This window comes from Crocuta crocuta, unplaced genomic scaffold (assembly GCF_008692635.1).
Source record: "Crocuta crocuta isolate KB4526 unplaced genomic scaffold, BGI_CrCroc_1.0 scaffold17, whole genome shotgun sequence".
Taxonomy (NCBI): domain Eukaryota; kingdom Metazoa; phylum Chordata; class Mammalia; order Carnivora; family Hyaenidae; genus Crocuta; species Crocuta crocuta.
In genome coordinates, this window is record NW_027532041.1 from 3239530 (window position 1) to 3257293 (window position 17764).

General features: G+C 35.5%; 1 protein-coding gene across 3 annotated transcripts in view; it reads right to left on the minus strand.

Moving 5' to 3' along the window:
* Positions 1–17764, minus strand: part of LEPR (leptin receptor) — a 163810-nt gene that overhangs the window by 40936 nt on the left and 105110 nt on the right. For all 3 annotated transcript variants that reach the window (XM_077776273.1, XM_077776274.1, XM_077776275.1), the window contains 2 exons: positions 13370–13699; positions 10097–10220 (listed from right to left, as the gene is read on the minus strand). In XM_077776273.1, coding sequence (XP_077632399.1) covers positions 10097–10220; positions 13370–13699 — 454 coding nt within the window. The remainder of the gene's footprint in view (positions 1–10096; positions 10221–13369; positions 13700–17764) is intronic.

The window sequence follows — 17764 nt, forward strand, 5'->3', positions numbered from 1 at the left end:
AAAAAGAGCTAAATGTTAGTGTAGATGTGGCATATACTGGATTTGTTTAAAATGTATGACAAAAACTTCTGCGCATCCAGCTTAAATGGCATCTGGGGGATAAAAGGATACATTACGTCAGGGAGATACAAAGATAAGAGTTAAAGCAGGTTAACCATTAGAAATAATATCAGCACAGGGACACCTGGCTGACACAGATAGAAGTAAAATGTATGACACTGGCTCCAAGATTGGGAGTGAGGGACATAATGTAAATATGCAGTTGTAATGTTCTCATACTACATGTGAAGTGGTATAGTATTCCTTGGAGGTATATCAGTTATACTGTAATGAGTTAAAAACCAGTATTACAAATCCTAAAGCAACCACTAAAACAATAAAACAAGAAGTTATAGGTATGGAACCACAATAATCAAGCCAATAGAGTATTAGTATAGAGAAAAATAGATGAATGGAACAGAATAGAGACCAAGACCTATGTGGAAACAGCTTTCTACAAGAGGTGCAAAAGCAGCATTCACAGCTGTCGTGAACACTGTCATGAACCCTTTCTGTGGAGAAAGGGTACTGAACAATGCCATATTTATATGCAAAACAAAACTGATTTCAATCCATACTCACACCAGGTTCAAAAATTAATTCAAAATGGGTCATCAATTCAAATATAAAATCTAAAGCTATAAAATGTCTAGAAGAGAACATGGGAACAAAAATTTGTGATGTTGGATAAGGTAACTTGTCCTTAGATGCAACACCAAAAGCACGATCCGTAAAAGAAGAAATTCTTAGGTTGGACTCTTCTCAAGATTGAAAACTCTTCTTTGAAAGAAAGACACTATGAAACAACAAAAAGACAAGCTGCAGACTGAGAGAATACATTTCCCAACCATCTGTCTGATAAAGGATTTATCTCCAAAAGATATAAAGAACTCTCAAAACTCAATAATTATAGGGGCACCTGGGTAGCTCAGTTGGTTAAGCATCAGACTGTTGGTGTTGGTTCAGGTCATGATACATGGTTCGTGGGGTCAAGTCTCACACTGGGCTCTACACGGGCAGTATGGAGCCTGCTGGGGATTCTCTCTCTCTCCTCTTCTCCCTTTGTCCCTCCCCGCTCTCACTCTCTGTCTGTCTCTCTGTCTCTGAAAATAAACTTTAAAAAAAGGGTTAAAAAAACTTGGGAATGAGGAGAGAGTATTAATATTTAGACATGATCACTGCCTTCAGACATTGTATAGCCCTTTCAGAGGTAAAAGCTAGAAGTACTAAACTCAGTGTGGGAAAAGCAATGCTTTAGAAACTCTAACTAGCACATGCCTCAGAATTCAGATGTAAACACAACATGAAAGAAATGGACCCGACTCTTTCATACATATACCCCTAGTATTAAATGCTGTGAATTATGATAGATTTTCAAGTTTCCTGAGATAGACTTTAGTATAATTTTACTCCTCAAAGAAATCAATCAAGAAACATTTACAGGCTTTTTAAGGTGCAAAGGAGTCTATTGGGTGCTGTGTAAGGGATAATCTCATTGTGGGAAGCACATTAAATTAAACTGAGACATAAAATCAAGTCCTTCTCTTTGCTTTATGAGCCATAATCAGGGAGTTCTCTTTTGTGAGCCGTGGTTTCCACAATCAGTAAAACCAAGAAAAATGCCTGCACCATCCACCTTTACAAGGCTGTTGTAAGTGTTCAAAAGGATTACATAAAAGGAGTTTTGAAAACTTTAAAGTGCTATATTCTAAAAGATACCATTTTGAATTGTAGTTGGAATGATTCAGCACTTTCAATTTTACCTAAAGCTTTAAACAAAGCCAACGAATGTCATTTTTAAAAAACATCACACTATGCCTCTTAGGTGTTTTTCAAATATTAAAATAAAGGCTTTTATCAAAAGGGTATGGAACAAGTTGAATAAATTGTGATATTTTATGTCAGAAATATGTTTACAGGTTTGTATTCTTTGATTGCAGAATTCCCAAATTTTATGGCAAAAATAGAACTACACAGAAAACAAGATATAGTTTTCACTAAAACTTCTTAAAGATAGAAAATTCTAGTGATATTTTCCTTTTTTAAGACAAAAAGAAAAGTTAGTTGTGCTATCTTATTTTAGATGGTCTTGCCAATGCCAAATTTTTTCCTAAAAAGAATGAATGGATATTTGTAGAATCAGGCTGATTACCAACTAGATTAAACCATCTGATTTCTCTATCACTCCAGTGCTGTGTGTTCTTTTAATCTCATTTTCAATTTCTTTGTAATTTCAATATACACAAAGAAAATATAATATATAGTATATATTCATAATAATGACTATATGTAATATATGTTTATTTTAGTAATTATTTTTTTAAAAAGTATCTCCATTTGGAAATTTCCCAAGCTATTCCAATAGATAATCCCATCATGAAACTCTAAAAATCAATCTAAAACTAATTCTCAAAATGGACTACACAGGGGTGAAAAAACTAGAGCCTACCAGCCAAATAAACCTGTTTTTTGTACAGCTGTGAGCTGAGAGTGGTTTCTTACATTTTCAAAGGATTAAAAAAAGACTAAGAGGAAGAATGTCCTGTGATACAAGGAAATAGCATAAAATTCAAATTTCAGTGTCCATAAACATTCTCAGGTTTATTCATTTTACGTATTAACTATGGCTACAAGGTTGTGAAAGAGATAGTATGGCCCACGAAATCTAAAATATTTGCTATCTGCAGGCACCTGGGTGGCTCAGTCAGTTAAGTGTCCAACTTTGGCTCAGGTCATGATCTCATGGTCTGTGAGTTCCAGTACCACATTGGGCTCTGTGCTGACAGCTCAAAGCCTGGAGGCTGTTTCAGATTCTATGTCTCCCTCTTTCTCTGTTCCTTCCCCATTCACACTCTGTCTCTCTCTCTCTCTCATTTAAAAAACATTTTTTTTTTAATATTTGCTTTCTAGCCCTTAAAGGAAACATTTTTCAATCCCAGCAATTGGCCAAAAACATTTTGTACTCCTTCCTGCTGGGTACTTGATAGGCAAAGGACACAAAAATAAAGAATCCACATTAAATATATCATCAAATTTCATTATATAGCATATTTACAACTGACACAAAACACCCTGAAGATCACTATCTAACTCAATTTTTCAAACCACCTTAGAGAGAACTAATATCACCTACTTTGTAAGACACTGAGGCTCAGAGACAAAACAGACCTGAAACTCATCTGAAGCCTTATGCTTCCATGTTCACTGCTCGTTTCATTATGATCAAGATATCTTATTATCACAAGAGAAATTTCACTGTTGTCATTTTATTTAGGGGATTCCTAAAGAATGTAGCCACAACTATAAAATCATTTTAATCTGAATTATCTGAATATTTCTATATATCAGAACTTTAAAGAATTAGAGAATTATTTTAAATTACTTTTTCCTTGAGGGAAACATTAGATATTTCTCATATGTATGAAAGCATAAGTTTTTCAAAGTTTGTGTGAAACCTGGAATACACGAGCCTTGTTACCTGTCAAAGTCAGCATAAGAATTTCTTTTATCTTCCAAAAGAAGTTTTAAGTATTTGTGAACATCAAACAACATTCTAAATTTTGATAATTTTAATGTATAAGAATTAAATTATAATCAAATTTTAAAATAAGAAAGAGATACACTGGCTTAAAATAACCAAAACTTAATAATTTCTGAAATCCCTGAAAAATTTTTATGCAGCAAAATATCTTTTATCTTGCCAATATACACATAAATTCAGTGCTACTATTTATTTAATTTCTATATGTGAGTAAACTTTACTTAAAAGTAAAAATAGTAAAAAAAATTATTTTTTCTTAAATTCTACATTTGGCTTCTTTGCAAATTTCATCACTTGGGCAATTTTTCTACTCAGAAGTTAGATATAAATATTTAGTACTGAAATTTCATTTTTGGTAGCCACAGTGGTTTACAGAGAGCACATTCTGTCTGCTGAACTTTGGTCAAATTATTTGTTCCCAGAATCATTTTTCTATGAATATAGTAAAACTCTAAGCAATGATCTACACTACGTTACTACAGGAATAACATCAAATGGGTGCCACCCAAGTTCCTGTGACATAAACTGAGAGCAAACCACAGTAGACAAACCAATACATCGGAATTGTTTAAAACAGTATTAGTTTAATATATCATTTGAATAAGTCACTTTAAATCCATATAAATTTTACCCAAATCTACAAATGTTACCCAAAATATCTGCTTTGCCAATCCCCAAAATTTCAAAGACCAGGTTAGTGTCCCTACTGGTCTTATCATCATAATCACCTAGAGCCTTGTTAAAACTAGATTCCTAGGCCCTCCATGAAGAATTCGGTAGGTCTGGGGGCTAAAGAATCTGTTTTCAATAAGTCATAGATTAGTGGTTCTCAAAGTTTAGTCCCAAACCAGTAGCACCAGCATCCCCTGGAACTTGACAGAAATGCAAATTACTGGCTCCACCCTTATCTTGTGAATTAGCTCCAAGTGAGAGGTAATGGCCTAGATAAATCTATTCAAGGAGACAAATTTAAGAAACACTTTGTAAAACAGAAAGTGCTCTTCAAATGTAAGATAGTGTCAAACAAATAAAATCAACAAAGATGAAAGGGAGCAAGAAAAAAGAAAAAGAAGAAGGCAAAATAAAAAACAACAAATGAACCTTAATATATATCAAGTTAACAATACAACCATGTGGGTGGAGGGAAAGAGATATCCTAATTAACTTTGGATCATAGTATTTTGACCTTGTAACCTTTAACCTTAGCAAAGGCAAAATGAGTGTAAACAAATGCTGTACTCTAGTTAGTATGCTTGTTTTTCACAGTGGTATAGCTTAGCAATTCCAAAGCTACATGTATTCTACAACTGAGCATATGGGTTATATATTGTGGGAAAGGGAAGCCAGGTTTCTTACTGGAAAAAAGAGAAGAAAGAAGGTGAGGGAAGGGAGAGAGAAGGGAGAGGGAAGGGAGAGGGGAGGGAAGGGAAGGGAAGGGAAGGAAAAAAGAAAAAAGGAAGGCTAGAAAGGATCCAACGGGTTTAGACTAAAATGGAAGGTGTTAGGGACTTCTGGGTGGCTCTGTCAGTTAAGTGTCCAACTCTTGGTTTTGGCTCAAGTCATGATCTCACAATTCATGAGTTCAAGCCCCACATCCAGCTCTATGCTGAAGGTGCAAAGCCTGCTTGGGATTCTCTCTTTCTTTCTCTCTCTCTCTGCCCCTCTCTCGCTGATACACTCCCACTCTCTAAATAAATAAATAAATACACCCCCATTCTCTAAATAAATAAGCAAACAAACTTTAAAAAAATAATAAAACGGGAGATGTTAGTATGAATACCTACTCTTAATATTTGTATATACAGAGATATAGGAATATAGATTTGTGCATATTATATATAAACCTTGTATATATTGTGTACATGCATACATGTAACTAGTTCTGTAGCTGAGAAGGCCCAGAAACAATGCCACTTAAGTAACAATGAGCACCTAGCTCCCAGATACTACTTTATAAATACCATTCTCCAATAAAAAGGAATCAAGACTCCTTGGAAAAATGGCTGACTCCAGTGTTATAGCAATAAAAGTATAAAATCAATCTGAAACATCTTGTAGAACTAAAGAGTAAGGAAGTCCTCAAAAAAAAAAAAAATGGGACACATCAAAAGGACACAGGGGCCAGCATCAATAAATTCCCAATGGCCAAATATGGGGCAATTTGAGCAATAATATAAAAAATGACAGTAACTGATTAAAGTTCATAAAATAAAATGAGAATCCATAAGTGGCGCCTGGGTGGCTCAACTGGTTAAGCATCTGACTCTTGATTTTGGCTCAGGTCATGATCTTATGGCTCATGAGTTCGAGTCCCATGTTGGGCTCTGCAGTGACAGGACAGAGCTGCTTGGGATTCTCTCTCCCTCATTTTCTGCCCCCCACCCCCAACTCCTGCTTCTCTCTGTCTGTCTGTCTGTCTCTCTCTCTCTCAAATAAATAATAAACGTTTTTAAAAATGTGGGAGTGGTTTTAGAACCAGGTAATGGACAGAGGCTAGAAAAATTTGGAGAAGTATGATAAAGAAAGCCTAAATTGTCTTGAATAGACTGTGAGTGGAAATGTGGAGTTTGAGGACAGTGCCAGTGAGGGCACAAAAGGAAGTGAGGAACACACACTGGAAACTGGAGGAAAGAGAATGCCATGTAAAGGCAGAGGGCTAAGTCCCACATCCGCAGTTACATGGGAAGCACAGAGTCTACCTACTGAACTGGGTGATCTGCTGGAAGAGATTTCTAAGCAGGTGTTGAAGGTGCCTCTTGGCTTCCTCTTGCCACAAAAGGAGAGACACACATTGAGTAAAGGGTCGTTAAACAAAAGAAACCAAGACTTGAGGGCTGTGAGATGCCTGGCCTCTCCAGAGGGTACAAATGTCAACATTAGGAATGGCTTCTAAGCAAAGATCAAAGAGAAGGCCAAGAACGCCTTATCTCTAAGAGATCTGTGGGCTTTTATCTAATGGGGTGAACCCCAGTGAGATTCACAGGAGGCTGTGCAGGTCTTGTGAGAGAACACAGTAGCAGACACACTGCTAGCTGAGACTGAAAGGGTGCAAAATGAAATGAAGCCATTGGACATCCAAACTTGTGCTGACAGGAAGCATGCAGAGAAAACTCTGTGGCCGCAGCCTTTCATGAAAAGACCCTCACAGGACAGAGTCAAGAAACATGGAGAATTAATTATTCCTGAGGTTGAGATTTAATTATTCCTAATTATTATAATAGAACGAATAAGTTTAAGGTGAGGAGGAGGGGGAGATGGTCAAAGAGTGGGATCCTTGAAACTGAACTTATAGACAGAGCATGCTTACCAGTAATGACAAGGTTTAGAGTAGGTCCACAAGAATGGGTGAGCTAGGTTGGGTGAAAAAACAATAGTGAAAGAAAAGCCTTTAAGAAATTGAAGATCATCCATATAAAAGTGGAAATCACCAAGAATGGTGACAGGGTAACAGTAAAGAGAAAATGTAAACTAGGTATTAGCAGTTACGAAAGTCTAAAACTCCTTGGATGACCCTTACTTATTCATCCGCCTCAATTTCTCACCATTCCCCAGCTTTATAACCTAACCATACTTAAATTTTCTTGTCCGCAACGTCCAGATGTGACTGTGGGACTTTGCAAATAAATGCTCTTCATTCTACCTGGTTCATTCTCTGCCCTGTTGTAATCCAGGCAGATAACTTCTAGTACCTGTATATGTTTTCACAAGTCCCTATGTTTATTACATCACAACACTTTCAAACTATTACGCTCTTTGTCTTTACTCTTAGCTCCAGGAGGGCAAGGGCTGTGTCTGAGTTGTTCAACATGGTTCCTCACACTCAGCTCAGTGGCTGGTGAATGCAGTACACAATAAAGGAAGAAAAGGTTTTTTCTCCCAGTCAAAGGTAAAATGTCTAAAGCAGTTCTCTCCTTTGGATTCTCTAACAAACATTAATATCTGAGCTCAAACAATGGTTTCCCTTAAGGGACATATTTATAGGGCTTTAAATCCCTTATAAACATTAGGTTTTAGTTCCTTTTAAAAACCATTCTTATTTACACATGGAAGCATTTGAAAGATTTCTCTCATGAACTCTAATGTCTGCAGAAGGGGATTTTGATTAAAAACTCTTCTTACAATAACCACCTTTATGGATTTTCCCTTCCATGGAAGTCTTCATTAAATTGACTATCTCTTCCTCCTAATCTGTGGAGTCTTATTTAAATTATTTGGAGATACAGTGCCCAGAGCTGCAGACAACAGCAGGATTTAAGACAGACGTAGTAAACCAATCACACAAAGGAGAAAACAGTGTGGCAAAAAAGGAAAAAAAAAACCCACAATATTCCTCAAATTGCATGCAATAATGACAAGTATTTCTGTACTGATATTTTTGGAAAATTGAGTTCAAAATAAAAGCAGGTCAAAAGAATCTGCTCAATTTCTCATGTGAGCAAGTTGAAAAAACTAGTTAATTTATCATAATTTTCTCATTTTTCTGGGTCTGACCCAGAAAAACCATCATCTAACAAATATACCAATGGTTACCTGGCTGACTTAAGTGAAGTGAAAATTCTCAGCTATAGCTAAGTTACAATGTGATTGTGTAATGTTTTAACATATTCACATACCTATATTTCTAAAAGTGCAGACCTCAAGGCACAGCTATAGTCTATGCATAATAATAACAACAATAATAATAAATTTTGATACTGAAAATTTAAATACTTGCATATGGTCACAAGAGCTCTAAAACCAAGCATGTAGCCCTAGCTCGCTGACAATATCTGAAATTCTCTTGAATGGGCACCCAGTGAGTTTTTGATCACCATCCAAAATATTTAGGTCATCCTGTAAGAATGTGCTGCATTGCAAAGGAATTCTTTTCTGTGAGCTAAAACCTATTTTGCTCAATAAAGCAGGGAATTTTTTGTTCCAAACTTCAAATATATCTACCACAGTGCTTCCTTTCTTTCCTCAGTGCTTAAAGTTGAGGTGAACTTCCTTCATTTTAAGACCAATCTTTCACCTGTGCTCTTTTCCTAGAACTTATTTAAATATTCACACTCTGTTATAGAGCTTCAGTAGGCCCCCTTTTACTAGATCTTCAACTTTTCCCTCCCTGCTGGGTCATTATCTACAGACTAGAAGCAAGCTCACTCTGTCCTGTCCTTTAAATGCCCGCCCTTGGCTATGTGTTACCCATTATTCCTCCACCTTTGCCACTTTACAACCTCCACTACTTTGTGGGCCTCTAGAGGTCTGTAGCTCAGTCATTTCTGTTGTGCACATTTTTCTAGGTTTCCTGGCTGTCCAGCATTTGTCCAGAAAATCTACCATTTTGTACAGCTGAAACACTAGCAGCTACGGCACCTTTTCACCAGATAGTCCCCTTTAGGACCCTGGACTTCATGTGAATTGTACAAAGAAGTAGAGGACAGCAGGGACATCTAGAGTCATCTAGAATTCAGCTGCACAAGATATCCCCACCTCAGGCTTCCACAACAATCTTGTGTTCCCATGGCTTCATGTGCCTACCAAAACATATAGTAGTAACCACTAAAACTGAAGCCCTATACCTATCTGCCCCCAATCACTAGCTGGTGATGCCTCAAAGGCAGAAATCATTACTATCTTTTTTTCTCGGCATCTTTAAGTTTCTTTCTTTTCAAATTATGTTTATTGTGGTAAAAATACATAACATAAAATGTATCATTTTGAGTGTATAATTCAGTGACAGTAGTACATTTATATTGTTGGGTAATTATCACTACCATCCAATTCCAGAACTTTTCTCATCTTCCCCAACTGAAACTCTGTATGTATTTAAACAAGAACTCCCTACTACCCCTACCTCTTGTCCCTCGTAACCACCATTCTATTTGACTCATGTTTATATGGTTAGTTTCTAGCATGTCACCCCTCAATGGTATGATCTCAATAACTGCAGAACTGAAGGAAATGAATCTCTTTCTCCTCAATCATCCCATAAAAGAACAAATTAGAAGAAAATGGAAAGCTACAATTCACAGAGGAATGATATGTATCATCATAGGAGTTATCAGAAAACTTGAATGATGTGTTAGCTAGAATTATAAGTGTATGACTACTTCAAACCAGCATCTTGGCTCTCTAGCTAGCACAGATAAATACTGAGCACATATATTTTTAAGCTAATAAAATGATCAAATATGAAGGAAAAAAATCTACCTGAAAAAGAAATGTATAACAAGTTTTTCCCCTCCATTCAAATATCTAAGACTGCTGAATTGAGTTCATACTTCTTTCAGAATACATTCCCATCCATAAGTGCAGTGTCTCACTACCTTACTTAACAGGAAGAGCAAAGAGGAAACCTAATGGAGATGCATATTGCGTGAAAAAATATATACAACTGCCTCCTAGAAATGTACGTAGATACAAAGGAAATGTAGGGATAGGAGAGTTTCATAATCCACTTCGATGTATGGAAGCTCTTGCATTTAAAAGAAATTATGTCATAGAAATTTCCAAATTAATTTATTTGGTACTTACAGAACATATAAAAGATGGACCTTAAGGTCGTAAGTCTTGGGAGGATTCTTAAATAGCGGCTCCATAGAACAGATGAGTAATTCCAAGTCCTCTTTCATCCAGCACTGTATGTTCCAGTTTGCACCTGAATTAAAAATAAACTACATTAAATCTGAAAAACATTCTGAACAACTCAGTGAAAGAGAAGAACTAAATTAAATTTACCGGTGTTCTGATACAACTTCCACTGCCTATTCTGAGAGAAAAAGAACCGGCTCTAACCAGTGGTATGTATCTGCCCAAGTCCCTGAGGCTTTCAGCTTCCTTTTTGGTAAAGGAAGAGACTTAAATTATTGCTTCTCAAATTCTTTTTTTTTTTTAAATCTTGAACTACTTAAGTAGGACAAAAGGCCTCAAAAGTCACCTAGCTCAGTTCGTGCTCGCTTTCCAAGAGAAAAGAAAATATTCAATATCAAGATACAAGCAAATGTGGAGCAATATTTATTTGTCTGCTTTTACCAATAAAAGCATAGTGATTCACATGTGAGATATGACTCATGTCTTAAATTCTTGTTATTGTGATATCACAGGCCCCAGATACAACTGATGCAGGCATACTTTCACTATGCACTGAAAAACTCACCTGACACTAAATTATTGGGGATTTGTGATTCAAAAAGCAAGAATATCAACAATTATACATAATGGTTCACTTAAGACAACACTAACGTATTTCCCCAAACTTGAAGGATTTCTAGCTAGCAGGATTATATAACACTGTTGAACCATTATGAAGTAAACAGCATGCTTGGCAGAATAATCCGTCGAAATCCTTAGTAACCACCACTTAACCTACCAATTTCAGTTACAAAAATTTAAACTCACTAAGAAGTGACTAGTTATGCAAGCTTTATTTATGCGTAAAACCAAAGTCTACAGCATCATAGGGGCATCTGGGTGGCTAAGGCTGTTTGGCTCAGGTCATGATCTCATGGTTTGTGGGTTAGAGCCCCTTGTTGATAGCCAGGAGCCTGCTTGGGATTCTCTCTCTCTCTCTCTCTCTCTCCCTTGCTCCCACACATCCTTGTTTGTGCTCTCTCTCTCTCAAAAATAAACTTAAAATAAATCTATAACATCATAATCATTCCTCTTCAAAACTTCATGTTTTTTCAAAACATGAAAAACTAACATGTTTCATCATTTCAAAGCTTGTCACAAAGACTCTGCCTTAATAAGTTCATTCTTGGTATACCCATTAATTGCTGGAATGGCTAGTAAAGTTCCCTTACAAATAAAAAAAAAAAAAATTCTTCAATTAAAATTGAGTACATGTTGTGGGGCACCTGGGTGGCTTAGTCAATTAAGTGTCTGACTTTGGCTCAGGTCATGATTTTGCAGTTCTATATGTTCGAGCCCCACGTCAGGCTCTGTGCTGATAGCTCAGAGCCTGGAGCCTGCTTCAGATTCTGTCTCTCTCTCTCTTTCTCTCTCTGCCCTTCCCCCACTCACATTCTGTCTCTCTCTCTCCCAAAAATAAACATCAGAAAAATTAATATAAATAAAAAAATAAGTGAATTAATTAATGGCTATGGACTCTATTGGAGACACGGGGATTATTACTAAACTGATATCAACACACCAGAGTGTTTCTTCCATCTAATCAGTAATGCTTAACCAGGAGCAATTTGACCCTCAGGGGCATATGGCAATGTTTGGAGACATGTTTTGATTGTCACAACTGGGGAAGGAACTACTGGTATCTACTAGGTAGAAGCCAGGGATGTTGTTAAACATCCTACAATGCACAGAACAGCCCCCACCCAAGAATTGTCTGGCCCCAAATGTCAATAATGTTGAGGTTGAAAACAAATTTTTCTAGAGACTTTTTTGTAACGTTTTTTAAAACTTATTTCTGAGAGAGAGAGAGACAGCGTGAGTAGGGGAGGGTCAGAGAGAGAGGAAGACACAGAATCTGAAACAGGATCCAGGCTCTGAGCTAGCTGTCAGCAGAGAGCCCAACGCAGGGCTCAAACCCACACCATGAGATCATGACCTGAGCCAAAGTCGGACACTTAACCGACTGAGCCACCCAGGTGCCCCAAGGTTGAGAAATTCTAACAAACCCTTCATAGAAATGCTTTATTTATATTTGCCTTTATTTTCATACTGTAGGTCTCTTTGTATTTCTTGAGTCAACTGATTCTGCTCTGTTAGCTTTTCCAGAAGGCTTGGAAATAATTTTGTTGTTTAGATTTCCAGATGCAGAATTATTAATTATGCTAGCTACATTCAGTATGCATTATACTTGAACAAAACCTTCTTGATTTAAAATATATATTGGCTCCAGAGAGATTCCTTGCTTAAACACACATTATTCATAAATGCTTTCAAATTTAACTACTTCTGAGGTGTCTGGCTAGCTCAGTCTGTAGTGCATGCAATGCTTGATCCCAGGACTGTAAGTTCAAGCCCTAGTTGGGTATAGAGATTACTTTAAAAACTTTTTTAATGTTAAAAAAAATAAAACTTATTTCAACAGTTGAATATTTTGAATATTGTATATATTTAACAAAATAAGGTGTGATTTTTCTATTTTAAAGCAAATTTAGGTAGCTTGGTCGATTTAGTGTCCAACTCTTGGTTTTGGCTCAGGTCATAATCCTAGGGTCATGGGATTGTACCCTCATCAGACTATGGGCTGAGTATGGAGTCTGCTTAAGATTCTTTCTTCCTCTCTCACCCCTTTCCTCCACATGTGCTCTCTCTAAAATAAAAAATAATATTAAAATAAGGCAAATTTAGAAGATTACAAAAATGGATTTATAGGATATAAGTAAAAGAGTTCCCTTATTACATTTTTCTTTTATTCTTATGAGATATCAAATAATTCGGGACTCATTAGCTTGGTCACATAACGAATTATAATTTTATTACTAATATAAAATGATGATATATGTTAAGAATCCCATACATAACACATTTATTTCATACAGGTTTCAGAGAATGAAAACATTTTGTTTAAAATTTTTTTTAATGTTTTATTTATTTCTGAAAGAGAGAGAGAAGTGTGAGCAGGGGAGGGTCAGAGAAAGAGGGATACACAGAATCTGAAACAGGCTCCAGGCTCTGAGCTGTCAGCACAGACCCCAACACGGGGCTCAAACCCACGAGCTGCAAGATCATGACCTGACCCGAAGTTGGACACTTAACCGACTGAGCCACCCAAGTGCCCCAAAAACACTTTGTTTAAAACAGTTAAATAATAGCTAATACTTGGAACATTAAAATACTTACCTATTTGTTGAAAAACTAAAGAATTCACTGTTGAAACAAATGCCTTCCCTTCCACGCCATCTCCATGTACAGAGCAGTTTTTATCTTCCTCACTCCAAAAGCAACAGTGAAAAGTTGTTTTGGAAGATAAATTAGAAAAATAGGTACTACTTGAATTAAATTTAGCTTCAACAACTGCCTCATAATGTTCATTCACATTTGAAGTGTTCTTGGAGATTCCAGCAGGCAAGAGAAAGTCATAGGTTGTATTTGGTGGCATGCACAACAATTTAAATCTCCAGGGAGTAACTGGATGTGCCAAGTTAAATGCAGTTATCAAATAAATAAATTCTGTCAGGGTATTAAAAAAGACACATAGAAAAATAATTAATCACTTTGACTAAGACATAAGTAGGAAGTATCTAAGATTAAACCATGTAGTGCTCAATAGTAAGTAACTTTCTAAGTGCTCAATCTGTGCCTACTCACAGCTCTGTGCTTCCATTAGACAATGTGTTATACTCAAAAGGGGACATTAGTTTATAGAGATAATTCACTCTTTAACACCTCCTTTTGGAAATTCATGCTTCATTTTCCTCATGAATCTAGCATTCTATATTTATATTTTAATGCAAAAAATTTTTGCTCAATATTTAAATTACTTTTTCTAAAAAAATATGCTAATGAACTTCCAGTATAAGTGAGAATATCTGGATGTGCAACTTTGTAAACAAATATTAAAGTTCTGTTTTAATATTTTTTAATGCATATTCATCATTTTTGAGAGAGAGACAGGGAGCATGAATGGGACAGGGACAGAGAGAGACACACAGAATCCAAAGCAGGCTCCAGGCTCTGAGCTGTCAGCATAGAGCCCAGCATGAGGCTTGAACTCACGAATCACAAGATCATGACCTGAGCTGAAGCTGGACGTTTCACCAACTGAGCCACCCAGGCATCCCTGTTTTAATATTTCTTAAAAAGAATAATACCAAAATGTTAGCCCTATAAGTGCTTTTAAAAAGAGTTTGTTTTCAACATCAGGACAGCTGATGATATCTAGAACTACCCATGATCCTCAAATACATGACATCATCTAAGGCATGTCCTTAATGCACTCTCCAATAATCAATGTACAATGACAGGAAAATTCCATTGCTGACTGAAGACAATTCTCTCCTTTTTAGACATATAAAAATTAAGAATTATATAATCCCATACCCAAAAAATTCCCAAAAGTGGTACTTATTTTTTAGGAATTGTCTGAAAATAAAATAATAATTCTCAATAATTCTTTCTTTTACAAGCTACTCAAATAATCCAATAGCTGTGTTGCTTCATATACAAACTAATGCAGAGAATGTGAGAATTCTGAGAATTTTGCATCAATTTGCATGGAATGAGAATTTTTAAGAATTTGGGTAAATGTAAAAATGTAAGAAAATAACAATTTTTTAAAAAATCAATTCACAAAAATGTTTCAAATTATAAAAGTAAAATATGTAGAACTATTTAAATGAAATATAGGTAACAACTGTTAAAGTTTGGTTTCTAAAGTTTTCCATAAAAATAAATTAACATAAAAATGTATCAGATGCAGGGGCACCTGGGTGGCTAAGTCAGTTAAGTGTCCAACTCGATTTCAGCTCAGGTCACAATCTCATGAGATCCAGACCCACTGCTTATAAGACTCTTTCTCTCATTCCATCTCTTTCTCTCTCTCTTCCTCTACCCCTCCTCCACACTCAAGCACTCATTCTCTCTCTCAAAACAAATTTAAAAAGGTATCAGATGAAAAAAAAAAATAAAATAAGAATGTACCAGATACACAAATTAAGCCAAATGTGACTAACATGACTAATATTATTTTGCCCACACTGATAATAATTAGGTATCATACATTATCAAAAGTGACCCCTCATTACAATTGTGTTCCTTTGGACTTCAATCTTTCTAATATGTGTTTCTGAAATTAGAACATGTCAATAAAAAATAGGTTATTTCTTTTGTTTTACAAAACCATGAATATTTGTTGGTATAAATTAAAAGCATTCTTTTCTAGCTGCATATGGAAGATTCAGTTGGCTGAACTGAAATTAGTCTAAAATCTTCAAAGAAGTCTTTGAAATTTAAAATGTAATAATGAATGAATAATTATAGACATAATGACTACTGATTCAGTTTAATTAAAGGATGATTCTATTTTGCATGCTTGTTTTGCAAATAATATTTCTTTCCCTCCAGAGTCCAGAATTTGCAACTGAAGGCACGTGCTATCATGGTAACAACATCCCAAGAACTCTTCTGATTTGCAAAATTTCATCACCTTTTGGAAAGCCAATGTAAAACAAGTTGAGTGGAGCCTAATAAAAATTAGAGAATATAAGAGAGAATTAGTATATTGCTACTCTTTGATAGTCCCTTGTGGCATAGTTGTTTTGTTTTATTTTGGGTTTTTTTTTTTTTTAATCTGTCAACAGTGAAGTTATCCTGGGTATTTTCTGCAAATATATAAATGGCAACAATGAGAAAGAACAGTATATATAACAAGGAAGACTAGTAGAAAAGCTCATAAGAGCACCTTCAGATAGGATTAGCCAAGAAGATGCTCAGAACTCACTGACACACAACTGGACAGCTGGAGGATCTACTAATATGGTTGCCAGATAAAATGAGTTTAGTTAAAAATAGCCTGACCTTAATTTTAAAAACTTGGAATACAACCTAAATTAGATGATTTGAGGGTTTTTTAAAAAATCAGATTATCTCTAGAGTGTGATAAGAAACAAGTGAGAATAAATAGTATGCTCAAAATTCATTGGGAATATAGGTGACTAATTTCAAACAGAAGCATGCTATGAGTTAAAATCAAGACATTAAAGAAATCATCTGTAAACTTTATTTTGAGGATACTCCTGCAGTGGATAGGAGGTAGACTAGTAAACATTTAATCTCTAAAAGCATTCTTCTGATGGTATTCAAGATGCAAATTTTAAAGGTATACACCATCCCTTGATAATATCCCTTTATAACATTATACTTCTCATTGCCTACTGGATTTCTAATGTGAAATAGCATTTAAAATGACATGTTCTTTCTATTTGAGAATAAATCCATTGTTTTGTGTCATAGCCATATATTTTAAATATTATCACCAAGTTAAACTGCTCCTTGATAGAGAATTAAAGTTTTGACTATCATCTGATTTATATACATTTATAATTTAATAATGCTACATTTACTAAATTAAAATTAAAACATTTATGTATCACTGTATCTTGTTCCTACACATGCATTACTGTGCATACATAAAATTTTCTGTACCATAAAAAAACAAAGTTAAAAAGCAAACAATGGGCAGGAAGAAAAAAATTGTAGAACATTAATAGTCACAGGCTTGTGATGACTAAGATTATGTGTCAACTTGTCTAGGTCCATGGGGTGCTCAGTCATTTGGTCAAACATTATTCTGGGTGTGTCTGTGAGGATGTTCTGGATGAACTTAACATTTGAATCAGTAAAATGAGTAAAGCAGATTGCCCTCCTTAAGGTGGAGGGGCCTCATGATCAATTGGAGACCTGAATAGAACAAAAAGGCTGAGTTAGCGAGAACTCCTACTGCCTGATTGATGTCAGTCTTTTCCTTCCTTTGGACCAAACTGAAACATCAGCTCTTCTTGCATCTTAAGCCTTCCAGGGTCCAGACTGGAACTTATACAATCAGCTCTCCTGAGTTTCCAGCCTGCCAACTATAGGTCATAGGACTTCTCAACCTCCACAGTCTTGGGAGCCAAGTCCTACAATAAATCTCTTTCTCTCTGTATATAAATCCTACCAGTTCTGTTTCTCTGGAGAACCCTAATACAGTACTAAATATCTGTGGTGGTATTGCAAATGCATTGTGGTGCATATTTCACAGTATTCATCAAATTTTAAAATGTGCATACTATATAACAGAGAAATTCCTCTTTAGTAATTATTCAGCAGGAATATTCTCCCAAATATACAAAGATAAAGATATATGGATTTCGATGTATTATGTGCTACAATAAAAGAAATGTCAATCAATGGGAAATTGGTGAAATAAATTAATAATTTAAAGTATATTCATACAATTCATTGTGGTACAACCATTAAATGAATAAGCATATCAGTAATTACTCAGTAAAAAAAATGTTGTCATGATAAATTGAAAAACTATTAAGTATAAAAAAACAAAGAACAAAATATATATAGACCAATTCTATTTTTGCAACCATAGATATGAATTGTGTGTTTGTATGTGTTATAGTTCTGGAAAGCTACACATCAGGTTATTCACAGAAGGTTGGGAAGTGTTTTTATTTTCACACTTATGCTTTTGTTTGGTTTGTATTTTTAATCATAAGCATGAGATTCTGAACTGTGGACAGGAAA